The 14835-nt window shown below is 36.8% G+C and overlaps 4 protein-coding genes across 4 annotated transcripts; 2 read left to right on the top strand and 2 right to left on the bottom strand.

The window, feature by feature from the left end:
* The first annotated feature begins 1630 nt into the window (after nucleotides 1-1630).
* On the top strand, nucleotides 1631-3504 carry LOC17882974 (protein BEARSKIN2). Its single transcript, XM_006290132.2, has 3 exons — nucleotides 1631-1796; nucleotides 1960-2237; nucleotides 2748-3504. The coding sequence occupies exons 1-3, from the start codon at nucleotides 1631-1633 to the stop codon at nucleotides 3327-3329; spliced, it is 1026 nt and encodes a 341-aa protein (XP_006290194.1). The 3' UTR covers nucleotides 3330-3504.
* A 181-nt stretch (nucleotides 3505-3685) lies between these two features.
* LOC17882574 (chlorophyll a-b binding protein CP26, chloroplastic) lies at nucleotides 3686-5167 on the bottom strand. Its single transcript, XM_006288340.2, has 6 exons — nucleotides 4911-5167; nucleotides 4742-4826; nucleotides 4605-4655; nucleotides 4385-4505; nucleotides 4133-4267; nucleotides 3686-4063 (listed from the first exon to the last, which is right to left on the bottom strand). The coding sequence occupies exons 1-6, from the start codon at nucleotides 5101-5103 to the stop codon at nucleotides 3803-3805; spliced, it is 846 nt and encodes a 281-aa protein (XP_006288402.1). The 5' UTR covers nucleotides 5104-5167; the 3' UTR covers nucleotides 3686-3802.
* Nucleotides 5168-5967: 800 nt separating this feature from the next.
* Nucleotides 5968-6783, bottom strand: LOC17884254 (keratin-associated protein 6-2). The gene is made up of 3 exons (XM_006286543.2): nucleotides 6614-6783; nucleotides 6346-6496; nucleotides 5968-6245 (listed from the first exon to the last, which is right to left on the bottom strand). The coding sequence occupies exons 1-3, from the start codon at nucleotides 6759-6761 to the stop codon at nucleotides 6152-6154; spliced, it is 393 nt and encodes a 130-aa protein (XP_006286605.1). The 5' UTR covers nucleotides 6762-6783; the 3' UTR covers nucleotides 5968-6151.
* Nucleotides 6784-7001: 218 nt separating this feature from the next.
* LOC17883497 (isoleucine--tRNA ligase, cytoplasmic) lies at nucleotides 7002-14680 on the top strand. The gene is made up of 25 exons (XM_023780393.1): nucleotides 7002-7613; nucleotides 7700-7765; nucleotides 7849-8370; nucleotides 8651-8764; nucleotides 8924-9021; nucleotides 9429-9507; nucleotides 9604-9762; nucleotides 10126-10215; nucleotides 10306-10439; nucleotides 10963-11122; nucleotides 11249-11332; nucleotides 11426-11635; nucleotides 11747-11872; nucleotides 11963-12100; nucleotides 12192-12295; nucleotides 12384-12447; nucleotides 12683-12771; nucleotides 12879-13020; nucleotides 13112-13175; nucleotides 13292-13359; nucleotides 13566-13688; nucleotides 13825-13890; nucleotides 13974-14115; nucleotides 14196-14287; nucleotides 14389-14680. Exons 1-25 carry the CDS (start codon nucleotides 7080-7082, stop codon nucleotides 14491-14493), a joined length of 3573 nt encoding a protein of 1190 aa, XP_023636161.1. The 5' UTR covers nucleotides 7002-7079; the 3' UTR covers nucleotides 14494-14680.
* Nucleotides 14681-14835: the final 155 nt, after the last annotated feature.

Raw genomic sequence — 14835 nt, 5'->3', positions numbered from 1 at the left:
AATTTTTTAACAAGTTTAAAATATGATAAATATTAAAACTTTGAAAAGCTGAAAATTATGATATTTTATTTAAGTTTTATAGAATATTAAAATAATGAAAATATTTAAATTCTACAAAAATTAATAGTATTATTAATATTTTAGTTCTACAAATATTTAAAATATAATATATTGTACATAAATATGATTGAACGGGTTTGAGTTTACATAAATATGATATATTTTCTGCGGGTTGTCTATATTTAAAATATTTTACGGGTTAAGTTAAAATATATTTTTTTATTTACAACAAAATCGTTTCGTGATGTACCGTCGGTTTACCACATATATTTATGAATCTACTTATAATACAAATTCATGAAATTATATTAAATTAAATGAAATAAACATGTATAAAACTAAACTATATAAACCAAATACGAAAATGATCAACCAAAGAAATATATTAAACTATGGACCCGTGGTGTACCACGGGTTAAATCCTAGTGTCAAAGTTCTTAAAAGATCCCAACAGAATGACATTTAGAATGTACTAATAATCTATTTTGATATGTTTTCTATAAACAGTCCCATTTTTGTAGTGTATAAATAACAGTTCTTTTATAAAATTATTATTCTTCTTTTTGTAGTGTTTCATGTCACTAGCCATGTGTTTTGATCAGTCTTGATTGTAACTTGTAGGTTCACAATGATCTATTGTTGTTACCGCCATAACTATTCATTTAGTTCACTCATATAAGAAAACTATATCTTATATACCTACATATATAAATATGTATATATATTTATTGCTTGCTTGAATCAATGTATAATCAAGTTAACAAAACAGATAGGAAGCTTGAAGATTAGAGAAACGAAATAAATCACAAGGTCATAGGCTAAGCCACATGTGCGTGAAAAAAGCCCTAACCTTGGCCACTGGCCAATGCATGGCATATTCATATATTCATCATATCCTTCTGTATTAGAATTATTCGTCTTTAATATTCATCTTAATTACTATACTAGGTGTATACGTAAACATGGACCGTATGATCCGAGTTGAAGATCCCCATATCCATATGATCATGATTCATGACCATATGGGTCTTTTTTTCTCTAACATTATCATTCTCCAAAAAATATAAACCCTTGCTTACGGAACAATCAAAAATTGAATACGAGGGGTTTAGTTTAATCATACTAATATATAGTTTTAGTGTCTCGGGATCGTTCATAAATGATGTATAAGTCAACATTGGCATAGAGACACATGGAGCAGTCGATTTTACTCAAGTGTACCACACGATGCAACACAATGGCGCGTTACACATAGAGACATCATATTATATAATAAAAAATCTCATATTAATCTCCGGCGAGTCTTGCTTTTTACGATAGCTTTTTGAGCACCTCCGTCGCCGTGGTCACCGGCCGTCAACTTCACCCATCACCATCATCAACATCAACATGCATCATCATCGTACATTCAAATACCCGATCATTTAATTATAACACCGTTGACAATTACATGTGTGTGTATGTGTATAAATATATAATCAAGAACTTAGAAAGAAAGGCAGTGTTTATATGTTTTAAGAAGCTGTCTTAAATTGTAGACAAGAGAGAAAGGAAAACGTAAAAAACCGAAATGGGTTCGTCGTCGAACGGAGGAGTGCCACCTGGTTTCCGGTTTCATCCGACCGATGAAGAGCTTCTTCATTACTACTTGAAGAAGAAAATCTCTTACCATAAGTTTGAGATGGAAGTCATTAGAGAGGTTGACTTAAACAAGCTTGAGCCTTGGGATTTACAAGGTAGTACTCTTTTTCACTTATTTCAACTCATTAATCAAGAAGATACCACAAATCTTTGAGATCTTGATAGCTCTCTTCAACTTCTTGATTGTTCGATATAACATTTATGAATACTAGTATGTGATCCAATTCTCTAACTTTGTATGCTATTTTTGTTTGGCAGAGAGATGCAAGATTGGCTCAACACCGCAAAATGAATGGTATTTTTTCAGCCATAAGGATAGGAAATATCCGACAGGGTCGAGGACAAACCGTGCTACTCATGCAGGGTTCTGGAAGGCGACGGGTCGTGACAAGTGCATAAGGAACTCTTACAAGAAGATAGGAATGAGGAAGACACTTGTGTTCTACAAAGGAAGAGCTCCTCATGGGCAAAAGACTGATTGGATCATGCATGAGTACCGTCTTGAAGACGCTGATGATCCTCAAGCCAACCCTAGTGTATGTCTTTATTCATTTGAGCAATCTTTAGAAATCTTTCAATTATAATATAGATCATTATCATTATCAAGAACATTTTTGAGAAATTAGCAAGTGCAATTGCACAAAGTCTTTGATAATTTCGAAACAAAAATTTCTAATATGTTTTAATAAAAACAAAATTTAAAGGCTTATGATTTCTTCAAAATTCTTTATACAATATCAAAATTACCACACCTTAGATAAATCTTGTATATATACATATATATATATTAATTATTTTTATTTTTTTGTAAAATTGTATAAATTGAATGAATATTATTTAATCTATTTGCTATGGAATATTATTTAATCCATTTGCTATGGAACATTATTTAATCCACATATATAATTTTATTTAGTTATGTGTACATTGGTATGAAAATGAAGGAAATGCAATTTTTTATTTTTTTTATTTTTGTGTGTTAGCAAGTGTAATTTTTTATAATATTATTTGATCCATTTGCTAAATTATATTTTATGATATTATAGGAAGATGGATGGGTGGTTTGTAGGGTGTTCATGAAGAAGAACTTGTTCAAGGTAGTGAACGAAGGTGGCTCAAGCATTAACTCATCGGACCAACACATCCACGAAGCATCCAACAACAACCACACGCTTCAAGCTCGTAGCTTCATGCACAGAGACAGTCCATACCAGCTAGTACGTAACCATGGAGCCACAACATTCGAACTGAACAAACCTGACCTTGCTCTTCATCAATACCCACCAATCTTCCACAAGCCACCCACCCTTGGATTTGACTACTCTTCAGGACTTGCAAGGGACTGTGAGAGTGCAGCTAGTGAAGGGTTACAATACCAACAAGCATGTGAGCCTGGTTTAGAGGTTGGTACTTGTGAGACAGTGGCTAGTCAAAATCATCAACAAGGTTTAAGTGAATGGGGAATGATGGATAGGCTTGTGACTTGTCATATGGGGAATGAAGATTCCTCAAGAGGGATTAGGTTTGAGGATGGTAACAACAATGCTTCTTCTGTTGTTCAGCCAGCTCCTACGACGAACCAGCTTACATTGCGAAGTGAGATGGACTTTTGGGGGTATTCTAAATAGATGTTTATATGTCTTATGACTATGTAAGTGTTGTATGTGTGTGTGTTATTGATTACATATTTTACTTATTGGTTGGAAGCAAATTGCTTCACAAAACCCAAATTTATATTTATCTACTGTTGGAATGAATAAGAACATGATTGATTAGTGTAAGAGTTTTATTTGCTAGTTAATCTCGCCACTAGTTGTGAATTTGTAATACAGAACTGTCTTGGTAACAAGTTGTTACTAGCAACAAATGACTACTAGATGTATAACAAAAGGTAACGATGTTATCGACAGTCGCGAAGTATGACTTTGTATATCTATAACCGCAAACGTAAATGCGGTATTAGATAGCTATCCTTAGAAGCATATGATAAAGCACCAATGAAATATATAGGAGATTCAGATGAAAGTTTTTAACATTGTCAAAAGAAGTTCCAATGGAACAAAGTGTACATTTTGGAAGCTCTTAGAAAACATAAAATGGCTTAGAGAGTAGGAGCTCTCTCGGCAGTTCCAGCGATAACGGTAAGCAAATTGTTTCCGAAAGGATCACTGAGATGCTGTGCAAGGTTCTCAACTGGACCTTCACCAGTAACATAAGCTTGGATGAAGAAACCGAGCATCGCAAACATGGCTAATCTCCCGTTCTTGATCTCTTTAACCTTGAGAAGTGCTCCTTGCTCAGGGTCCTTAGCCAAGCCCAAAGGATCAAATGGACCTCCTGGGTGTAGCTTGTCCTCAAAGTCCTGCCAATGCATTTCAAAGGTTAGTCATTCATCTATGAGGAACATGAACTAGTAAAGAGAGTAATGTACCAATCCGTTGGTGATTCTGTAGTACTCAGCTCCACCGAGGAGAACAACTTCAGCAACTACGGCGAGAACAAGGTTGATTGGGATGTTCTTGCCAAAGTAGTTCAATGTGTTTCCATCAAGAAGCAACGCACCAGTCTGCATTGTTATACCAATTAAGATTCATCATTCATCCCATCACATAACACATTCTTGCTTTGTTATATAGAATCTAAGACACTTGAATGTTCATAAAGATGAGAAGTAGGCAAGAACCTTGAACCAAACAGCTTCAGGACCACAGTTAGCACCGTATTTGTTTAAAGCTTCAGGGATGATGAAACCAGCAGCTCCCAACATAGCCCATCTTGCGTGGATCAATTCAAAGGCTTGGTATCTACAACCATATTCATTATACTAACCAGTCTTAACAACAGATTCAATAGATTGAGATGGAAACAGAGAAACAGGTTTAAGGATATAAGAATCTGCTTACTTAGCAAAGTTCTCAGGCTTCTTTCCAAGACCAAATGGGTCATAACCATAACTGCAATTTCAGAACCAATAAAACCTTAAGCACCAAACCCAAACGTATAAAAAACATACAAAGAGAGACATGAACAAGTGTCTTACTCTCCAGCAACTTCACCGTTTAAGTACTCTGGGATTTCTGATCTGTCCAAAAGACCATCCGGCAAGAAAATTCTCCTGTCAGGACCTGGACAAGAATCACAATCATTACAAACACATTTCGTAACAGAGCAAAAAAAATGATTTTGAAAGGGATGTAGAAGACACATACCATACCACTTGGCGAGCTCGTCGTTAGTCTCAGAGATGGCCTTGGACTTAGCAGGAGGAGCTGGCTTTTTCTTAGAGAAGAGAGCAACTGTCTTGAACGTGGCCGGGCTTGAAGCCAACGGAGCAGACGATCTTGAAACTGCCCTGAAGTTAAGGGGAGTACCAAGCATTTCCGACACACCCAAAGACGCCATCTTTTTTAACTCCAAAGTTTCAAGCTTTACTCTGGTTTAACACTAGGGAGGAGCTAAGTGAAAGAAGGAAGAGACGAAACTGGTGCTATAAGGTGGAGAGTAAGGATTCGTTCAGGATTTTGATTGGTCTGTATTGAAAATGTGAAATATGATTCTTTGCTCTGATTGGTTGATGATGCTGATGTGGCTCTAAGATGGGTTTTTGTTGGATAATCTATTTTATCCCTATCCTCTGTTTCTTCTCTTTTTTGTGTGGCTTAGCTTTCACCTATACTTGCCAACTGTGTTACAAGAATCTCAAACACATGAACATCTAAACTGTGTAATGTCATCCACAAGCCTTACACAGTCTTTAGTTTGGCTTTTCAGTAAATTCCTTGGGACATTTGGAATCATTGTGGTCCTGTGGACGACGATCGAAAGGCAACTCAATGGTTAGATTTCAGCATGGGATCATTAGTTGGGACTACCCCTTTACACACCAAAAAAAACGAATTGGAGCATCCGACTTGTCTCGGAATGAACAAAAGCCTTTTGGAAAGAACTTCCCGCAACTCTACGACGAGTAAAGCATTTGGATCGAAACTCAAGTGATCTACTGACTTAGTTAGCGCAGGGTGATCGAAACTCGAGTGATTTACTGGCTTAGTTAGCACAGTGTTCACACCCGGTTGGATCAAACCATAACGAATTTATGACATTGACCCTTGAGATGAGATCACTATGCCACTAAGCAGGTTCAACCTTTTCACAATTGGGTTATACCAAAAGCTCAAACCCATACTTCACATTGGCGTTTGTGATGATTCACGCTTCACCATATACACCAACAAACAGAAACCAGAACTCACAACAATATACACATTACTAGAATGATAAATCTGCCATATAAAATTACGTGAATCCGTCTTCATACCATAACCAATTATACATAACGAAACGAGATCCACTACCCCGAGTCTCTACATTCTCGATCTAAAGAACATAGCAGCAACACTAACATTTTTACTTATCAGCTGCAAGCAAGCTAAACTACTGCTAATGTTCATCATTTAATCCACTTGTCGATCTCATTCGTAGTAGCTTTCACAAGCTTCTTGGTACTAACAACAAGTTCATCAATAAGAGCATCAACTTCATTCCTGTCAAACAAAATCAACAAACAAATCATCATCATCATCTTCTTCAAACTACAGTAACCAAATCAAAAAACACATAAAGACATGATTTTTAATAACTCACAGAGATGGTTTCCCAACGTTATAATAAGAACGAGAGTGATCATAAGCAGCTCCTCTCCCAACACCATAGCCAAAACCTACACCAATTCCACAACCAGCTCCAAATCCTAACCCAAACTGTAATCCAGGTACTCCTGGTCCAAATCCTACACCTGTTTCAATCAAATCAATCTCTCAAAACTCAGTTTAAACTCAACGATACACATCTATCTCTATATCAGCTCCGACCAATTCATAAACTCCGGCCGATCAAAAAATTATAAATTTACCTCCGATAAGACCGGCGCCGAACCCGACTCCGCAACCTACGCCGAGTCCAAAGGCTGGACCAACTTTTCCGATGTCTTTGACTCTGACTTGAGGAAGTTTCCAGAGCAATCCTTTGTCATCGTCTCCGACTCTTCTTCTGCTGCTCATCGTCGTCGTCCCTCTCTGTCGTCTCTTTCTCCGTGGATTTCGCTATTACATACTTTAATTGGGCCTATATTAATAAGGCCCATTTTTATTGTTAATACGCTAGATTCTTTGGGCATTTTCGTTTTGGGCTTACTCACTAGCTTTAAAAAGGTTCACCCCGGCCCATTAAGAAGATTGAAAAAAAAAGTTGAGAAAAAAAACTGACTAAAACTTCAACTTCTAACGCCTAGGACTTGATTGATATCATTTCATCTGCGCCGAACGAGAAATCTTCAGAAACCCTAATTTCGTGAGCGGATTGATTCGTCAGTATCCGCCATGGAAGATGTATGCGAAGGTAAAGAGTTCTCATTCCCTCAGCAAGAAGAAAATGTCCTCTCGTACTGGACTCAAATCGATGCTTTCAAGACTCAGCTCAAACGGACTGAGAATCTCCCGGAGTATATTTTCTACGACGGACCTCCGTTCGCCACCGGACTTCCTCACTACGGACATATTCTCGCCGGTACGATTAAAGATATCGTGACGAGGTATCAGTCCATGAATGGTTACCATGTCACTCGTAGGTTCGGGTGGGATTGTCATGGCTTACCTGTTGAGAATGAGATTGATCGGAAGTTGAATATTAAGAGGAGAGATGAAGTTATTAAGATGGGAATTGATAAGTATAATGAAGAGTGTAGGAGTATTGTGACCCGTTATGTTACTGAGTGGGAGAAGGTTATTACTAGGACTGGTCGTTGGATTGATTTCAGGAATGATTATAAGACTATGGATTTGCCTTTTATGGAGAGTGTTTGGTGGGTTTTTGCTCAGCTTTTTGATAAGAATCTTGTGTACAGAGGCTTCAAGGTTTGTTTTGCCTTTCTCTTCCTTGCATGATTTCTGTTGTTTGAATTTGGTGAATCGAGATTCTTATTTGTTTTACTTGATTGCAGGTTATGCCGTATAGTACTGGTTGTAAAACTCCTTTATCTAATTTTGAAGCTGGTCAGAACTACAAGGTGCGTGGCTTCAGCTGTTGTTAATGTTTGATTGTCTTCTGTTGTATAATTTGATCTCTGATATTGGTAGAATGGGTGTACAGGAAGTGCCAGATCCAGAAATCATGGTGACTTTCCCAGTTATTGGAGATCAAGATAATGCTGCTTTTGTGGCATGGACTACTACTCCGTGGACTCTTCCAAGCAATCTTGCTTTGTGTGTCAATGCAAAGTTTGTCTATGTTAAGGTTCGTAATAAGAACACTGGAAAAGTGTATGTTGTTGCTGAATCTCGGTTGTCAGCTCTTCCCACTGATAAGCCCAAAGCCAAGTTAAGTAATGGACCTGCTGGTGATACCAAGAAAGCAAACCCTAAAGCAAAAGGTGCTAAACCTGACAGTGCAGCTGATTCTTTTGAAGTTCTGGAGAAATTTAATGGAGCTTCCCTGGTTGGGAAGAAGTATGAACCTTTGTTTGATTACTTTAGCGATTTCTCAAGTGAGGCCTTTCGAGTGGTTGCAGATGATTATGTCACTGATGACAGTGGTACTGGTATTGTCCACTGTGCTCCTGCCTTTGGTGAAGATGATTACCGTGTTTGTCTTCAGAACAAGATTATTAAAAAGGTTAGATTCGACGACATTCTCCATATCAATGTACTTTATTTTTCTTGATATCGATTTCATGACTAGAAAATATCATGTAATGTCATTCAGTTTGGATTATTTGATCTTAGATTTTGGGTTGGTACTTCCTGGGGATTTTGTAGAAATGCTCATTTGTTGTTACTCTTTCTCTTGTTTAGGCTTACAGTATAGTCAAGTACCCTTGCTTGTCTAATCTACTAATCTTGCTTTATCTCATTGTGTTAAATGTTCTTCTAAATGGTTTTATCCTTACGTGCAGGGTGAAAATTTGGTTGTTGCTGTTGATGACGATGGGTTGTTTACTGAGAGAATTACGCACTTCAGTGGCCGTTATGTTAAAGATGCAGACAAGGATATAATTGAAGCTGTTAAGGTGATTACTGATGCCTAATGTTTGTTATAGGCCATGATTAATCGGTTAAGGTTATAATGATCTGCCATACTTCTTCGAGAATTATTAAGTGCAATTTGGACCATTGGATTTACTATAGGTAATTTATATTCATGAAGTAATATTATTTTGTTATTTCAGGCCAAAGGCAGGCTTGTTAAAACAGGGAGCTTTACTCACTCATATCCATTTTGCTGGAGATCAGACACCCCTCTTATATATAGAGCAGTTCCGAGTTGGTATGCTTCATGTTTTATATGAGCTTGAATTAAGGTCTTAGTAGTTTGATCAGCCAGTGCTAGTTTTAGCGAGGCACTTTGTCTTTTTAGGCATTGTCTTGAACTTTGGGTGAGAAGATGTAGGATTTTGTCATGTACCTGTTCTTTTGGCGTAAATGATGATTGAAAGGTTTTTTCGTATAATTATATCCCCTCTTGTAAGATATATGAGCTCTTTTTGTGTATATAACCAAACTGTTTATGACATTTTGATTCTCCATGTTTCATTTATCTATTTTAGCTTTCATATGTAGTGAGTATCTAACCTAAATGGCATGCAGAAATTAGCAGAAAGATGATATGAACCTTGTTCTATCATTTTCATGTGTGGTTAGGACTATAAATTTTGTTTGTGGTTAATCTGTTAGGTTTGTGCGCGTGGAGCAGATGAAAGAACAGTTGTTAGAAAGCAATGGCGAGACACATTGGGTACCTGATTATGTGAAGGTCGGTAGAAGAAAGGAATACTCTCAGTATATGTTACTAGTTTGTTTAGATAAGAGTCTGATATGAATAAATTTTCCCGATTAATATGCAATTCAGGATAAACGTTTTCACAATTGGCTCGAAAATGCAAGGGATTGGGCTATTAGCCGAAGTAGATTTTGGGGCACACCTCTTCCGATATGGATCAGTGATGATGGGGAGGAAGTTGTCGTTATGGATTCTGTGGAGAAGCTTGAAAAGCTCTCTGGTGTCAAGGTCTCTTCTTTTGTTGTTTGCATTTCTTTGTTTTATTTCTGTCTCTGTTTCTGCTGTAAGTACCTGTTATATACTATTGGTTGAAAACAAATAAATGTCAATATAGAAAATGGCTCATTGATGCTTAGGGAAAGTACTGTCCTATATATGGAATTGTTGTGGTGGATATTTGCTGCTACTCATCTGCTGGATAACTCAATATTCTGTCTGATATCTGACTAAATATATATCTAGAAGTCTTCTTTATATGTTCTGTTCAACTTTAAGGATATCCTGTGGGGGTTTGTTATTTTCTATTTGCTGGAGTATGTAGTTGTCAAAAAGTTGGATACTCATTTGTTTTTCTAATGATTCATAGTGCAGGTCTTTGATCTGCATCGTCACCATATTGATCAAATTACAATCCCATCTAGTCGTGGCCCTGAATTTGGTGTGCTACGACGTGTAGAAGATGTAAGATGGATCAAATTTCTTTCATTTATCAATAATCCATGATTGTTTGGGTTATTATCCCATGCTTACAACTATATTACGCTTCATCAGGTTTTTGATTGTTGGTTTGAGAGTGGGTCAATGCCTTATGCATATATCCATTATCCATTTGAAAACAAGGAGCTATTTGAGAAGAACTTCCCTGGTCATTTTGTGGCTGAAGGGCTTGATCAAACTCGTGGATGGTATGTCGTTCCATATCTTGACTGTGGCGAGAATTAAATATAAGCCATTATATTAGTTAAGCTTCAGATTTGAAATGATTTTATTTATATTATGGTGGCAACATGGAATGGAGTTTAATCTTTTAACCTTCTCGGAATGCAAATCTTAGTTGGTGTTTATTGTGTTGAGAGGAGTCAACTCAAGATAGGTGCTAAGAAACCATATGATTTTAGTTCTCATATGTTTTCGAGAAGGGAATTCTACATTGACATATCCTTTAAGCTCTTCTGACAGATTATCTCTTGCTTTAAATTTGGGTTTGTTCCATCCCTCTACTGTATGGGATGATCTGGATCTTAATTACACTAAATGATTGCACTTAATTAAGTAATGAGTCGAAGCTAAGGGAAGGTCTGAACAGTGTACTATGAAATAACAAATGTGATTCTATAAGTGGTTTTAATAACGGCATAGTAAGCTTTAATTCATTTCTACTAAATAGGCTCTAAACTATTATCTGACCTTGTGGTTTGGTATCTACAGGTTTTATACTCTTATGGTGTTATCTACTGCATTATTTGGAAAACCAGCATTTAAAAATCTGATCTGCAATGGTCTTGTGCTTGCTGAGGATGGAAAAAAGATGAGTAAGAAATTACGGAATTATCCACCACCTTTGGAAGTCATAGATGAGTATGGGGCTGTAAGTTTTCCCTATAATATGCTCTTATACTGCGTTTGGAGCTTTTTTTTCAAATGTTCTCTAGCTATGAAAATCTTGGCAGCGTGTGTAAGGCATGACTTAGTGACTCTAAGTAAACCTTGACAGGATGCTGTGCGATTGTACCTGATAAATTCTCCGGTTGTACGTGCTGAGACATTACGCTTCAAAAAAGAAGGAGTACTTGGTGTTGTGAGTGATTTTGGTGTTTAATTTTATTACTGCTTATTTGAGTAGATTTGTTGTTTGTCTGAATTTTGCTGCTCTTCCATTGGGATTCACTAGGTCAAAGATGTTTTCCTTCCATGGTACAATGCATATCGGTTCCTTGTTCAGAATGCAAAGAGAGTTGAGACTGAAGGTGGTGAACCCTTTGTTCCTACTGATATGGCAACGTTACAGTCAGCAAACGTTCTTGATCAGTGGATTCACTCAGCTACGCAGAGTCTTGTCCGTTTTGTCCGTCAGGAGATGGATGGATATCGGCTTTACACTGTAAGGATTTTACATGTCATTTTAGCCTGATATGGTGGTGTTTGTATTTAAGAAAACTTTAGCAATCTCTCTTAATATCTATCACCTCTTTGTTTTTCTTTATCTTTTTAGGTGGTTCCTGAGCTCTTGAAGTTCCTTGACAATCTCACGAACATATATGTTAGATTCAACCGCAAGAGGTTAAAAGGCCGTACAGGAGATGATGATTGTCACACTGCTCTTTCAACTCTATTTAATGTATAGCAAAATTAGTTGCAGGGATACTTTCTGTTTGCATGGTCATCATCATTTCATCACTTGTTATGACTAACAATTTTCTATTTTCAGGTGCTACTTACTTCTTGCAAAGTGATGGCCCCTTTTACACCTTTCTTCACTGAAACTTTATACCAGAATCTGCGGAAAGCATGTAAAGGATCTGAAGAAAGCATTCATTACTGCAATATTCCACCAGAGGAAGGAACGGTAAGACTCAAGTCCACATCTCTATATCCAAGGATAAAATATAATTTTTTTGAATTATAGCTCACTTATATTTTCTTCTCATGTTTAACAGGGCGAGGAGAGGATTGAACAAAGTGTTAAAAGGATGATGACAATCATTGATCTAGCTCGGAACATTCGTGAGCGTAACAAACTACCCTTGAAAACTCCTCTAAAGTGAGTGTTGGTACTTTATTTTTTCAGTTTCCTCTTTGTTAGCCTAAAACATGAAAAAATTCATACATGCTTGTCCTTGTTGTATCAGGGAAATGATTGTGGTCCATCCGGATGCACAATTCTTGAATGACATAACTGGAGTACTAAGAGAGGTTGGTGTTACGGAACTGTAGTTTATCGTTTGGAAGTTTAATTAGTATTATATATATGATATTCTAATTTTTTGAAATTGTTGTTGAGGACCATTTGAAATTAGCAAATGGAAGAGAAATGCTCAAGGGTCCAGGAGTCCTGAGTGCATACTAGGCTTTTCACATCAACTAATGTTTCTCCTTACATTCAAGGAACTGATATGTAGGATTTATCCTTTTTGATTTTGCATTGCAGTATGTCTTGGAAGAACTTAACGTAAGATCTCTTGTACCATGTGATGATACTCTGATGTATGCATCTGAAAAAGCAGAACCAGATTTCAGGTTGGTTAAAGTTTCTTCCTGTTTTTTTAGTTTAAATGTTAAACTCAATGTGCTTTAGCCTTTCCAAAAGAAATGTACAATGAAATTTTACACGTTCATTCCTGCAGTAAATTGGGAAAGCGACTTGGAAAGTCGATGGGGATTGTTTCAAAGCAAGTTAAAGAAATGTCTCAAAAAGATATCTTAACATTTCAGAAGGCTAAAGAAGTTACTATTGCTAACCACTTGCTAAAGCTAGACGATATCAAGGTCTCTCATGCTATGGTGTTTTCCTGTGAGATAGCCTGCAGAATATGTTGTTACTAGCTAAATTCTGACACATCTTTTATATGTTGTTCAGATTGTCAGGGTTTTCAAACGCCCAGAAGGTTTGAAAGAGAATGAAATTGATGCAGCTGGAGATGGTAAGAATCATAAATAACTACCACTTCTCTATGGTCAATTTTTTTTTGTGAATCTTGATTGTTTATCGGTATATTGGTAAGGATACATATGATATTTGCTTTCGTTCATGATGCAGGTGATGTTTTGGTTGTTCTTGATCTACGAGCAGATGAATCTTTGGTTGAAGCAGGTGTTGCCCGAGAGGTAAATAGACTTAACGTCTAATACTGTACTAGACCTAGATGAAGCAAAAGCAATACAGTTTCGTATGCCTTGTATATTTACTCTTTTTTCTGTATCTAAACATTCTCTTGCCAGATATCCTTTTTCTGTATCTAAGCATTCTATTTCCAGAGAAAACATCTGTTTTCTGATGCTGTGCTCATGGGCTTTCTTTCCCCGTGTTATAGATTGTCAATAGGATCCAGAAACTGCGGAAAAAGTCAGGTCTGGAACCAACAGACTGTGTGGAAGTATACTTTGAATCATTGGACGAGGATGACTCTGTTGCGAAACAAGTTATTAACTCTCAGGTAACTGGTTTTGGTTGGTTACTCAAATTCATGTTCACTTAAGTACTACTTGAAATATCTTAGCTGTGTTTCTAACAGGAATATTCTCAACCACATATGCCTTACGTCTTTCTCATCATTCTTGTTTGTTGGACAGGAACAAAGCATTAAGGATTCAATTGGCTCCCCTTTGCTTCTGTCCACTTTGATGCCATCACATGCAGTAAGTCATCAACACTCCCGCATCTACTATTGTTTTTGCACAGCAGAAGCTTAATGTTTATCCTCCTATCTTTTATATAACAGGTCATAATAGCCGATGAGACATTTACCCCAAAAGAAACATCCGATGAGAGTGTCCAAAAGGCTCCAAAGTTGTCATATAAGATAAGTTTGGCCAGACCAGCTTTGAAGTTCAATGAAGAGGCTGTTCTTGCTTTATACTCAGGTGAGTCACCATCTCATCACAATGGATGCCCACCATCAATTCTCTCATTCTCTCTCTAACAAGTCCAACTATGGTTCCAGGAGATGTGAAATCTGCAACCGGGCTCCAAACGTATTTGCTATCGAGGGACCATGTTAACTTAAAATCAGAGTTCCAAGCTGGAGATGGGAAGGTTTGTTTGTGCCACTCAAAATGCTGATCGCTAGTCAAACCTTTTGATGATAACCCAAATTGTTAATACTTTTATTCACTTTCATGTATCTTGTGTTGCAGATTACTGTAAGCTGCATCGAAAACTTGCCTGCTGTGACTCTGGTTCTTGGTGAACATCTTCATTTGAGTGTCAGCGACGACTTGTTAAGCAAGAGAAATGCATGAGCTTCCTCTCGATTTTGTATTTGATTGTGTGGTAACATTTCAACCTTTGAATTCTCATTTCTTTTTCCATATCTTTAACTTTTAAGTATTTCTTTAGATTGTTGCAAAAAAAAAGGTTAACATCATTGTTGAGACTCTGTATTCGTTCTATTTGTACAATACTAAACTTATCTCAAAATATTTACCATGTGATGTCTCCAGTGACCAAAGTTGATAAAGAATACACTTGCATGCACACGTGAAAATCTAAAATTACTTTAACCAACATTAGCTCTTTGTTGTTTGAGTGAAATAATTGTACAAGTCAAGTAACAATAGTGATTGTATTAGTACATAGGAGAA

This window comes from Capsella rubella, unplaced genomic scaffold (genome assembly GCF_000375325.1).
Source record: "Capsella rubella cultivar Monte Gargano unplaced genomic scaffold, Caprub1_0 scaffold_6, whole genome shotgun sequence".
NCBI lineage: Eukaryota > Viridiplantae > Streptophyta > Magnoliopsida > Brassicales > Brassicaceae > Capsella > Capsella rubella.
Note: the sequence above shows the minus strand (reverse complement) of the source record. Positions and strands in the feature narration are given on the sequence as shown.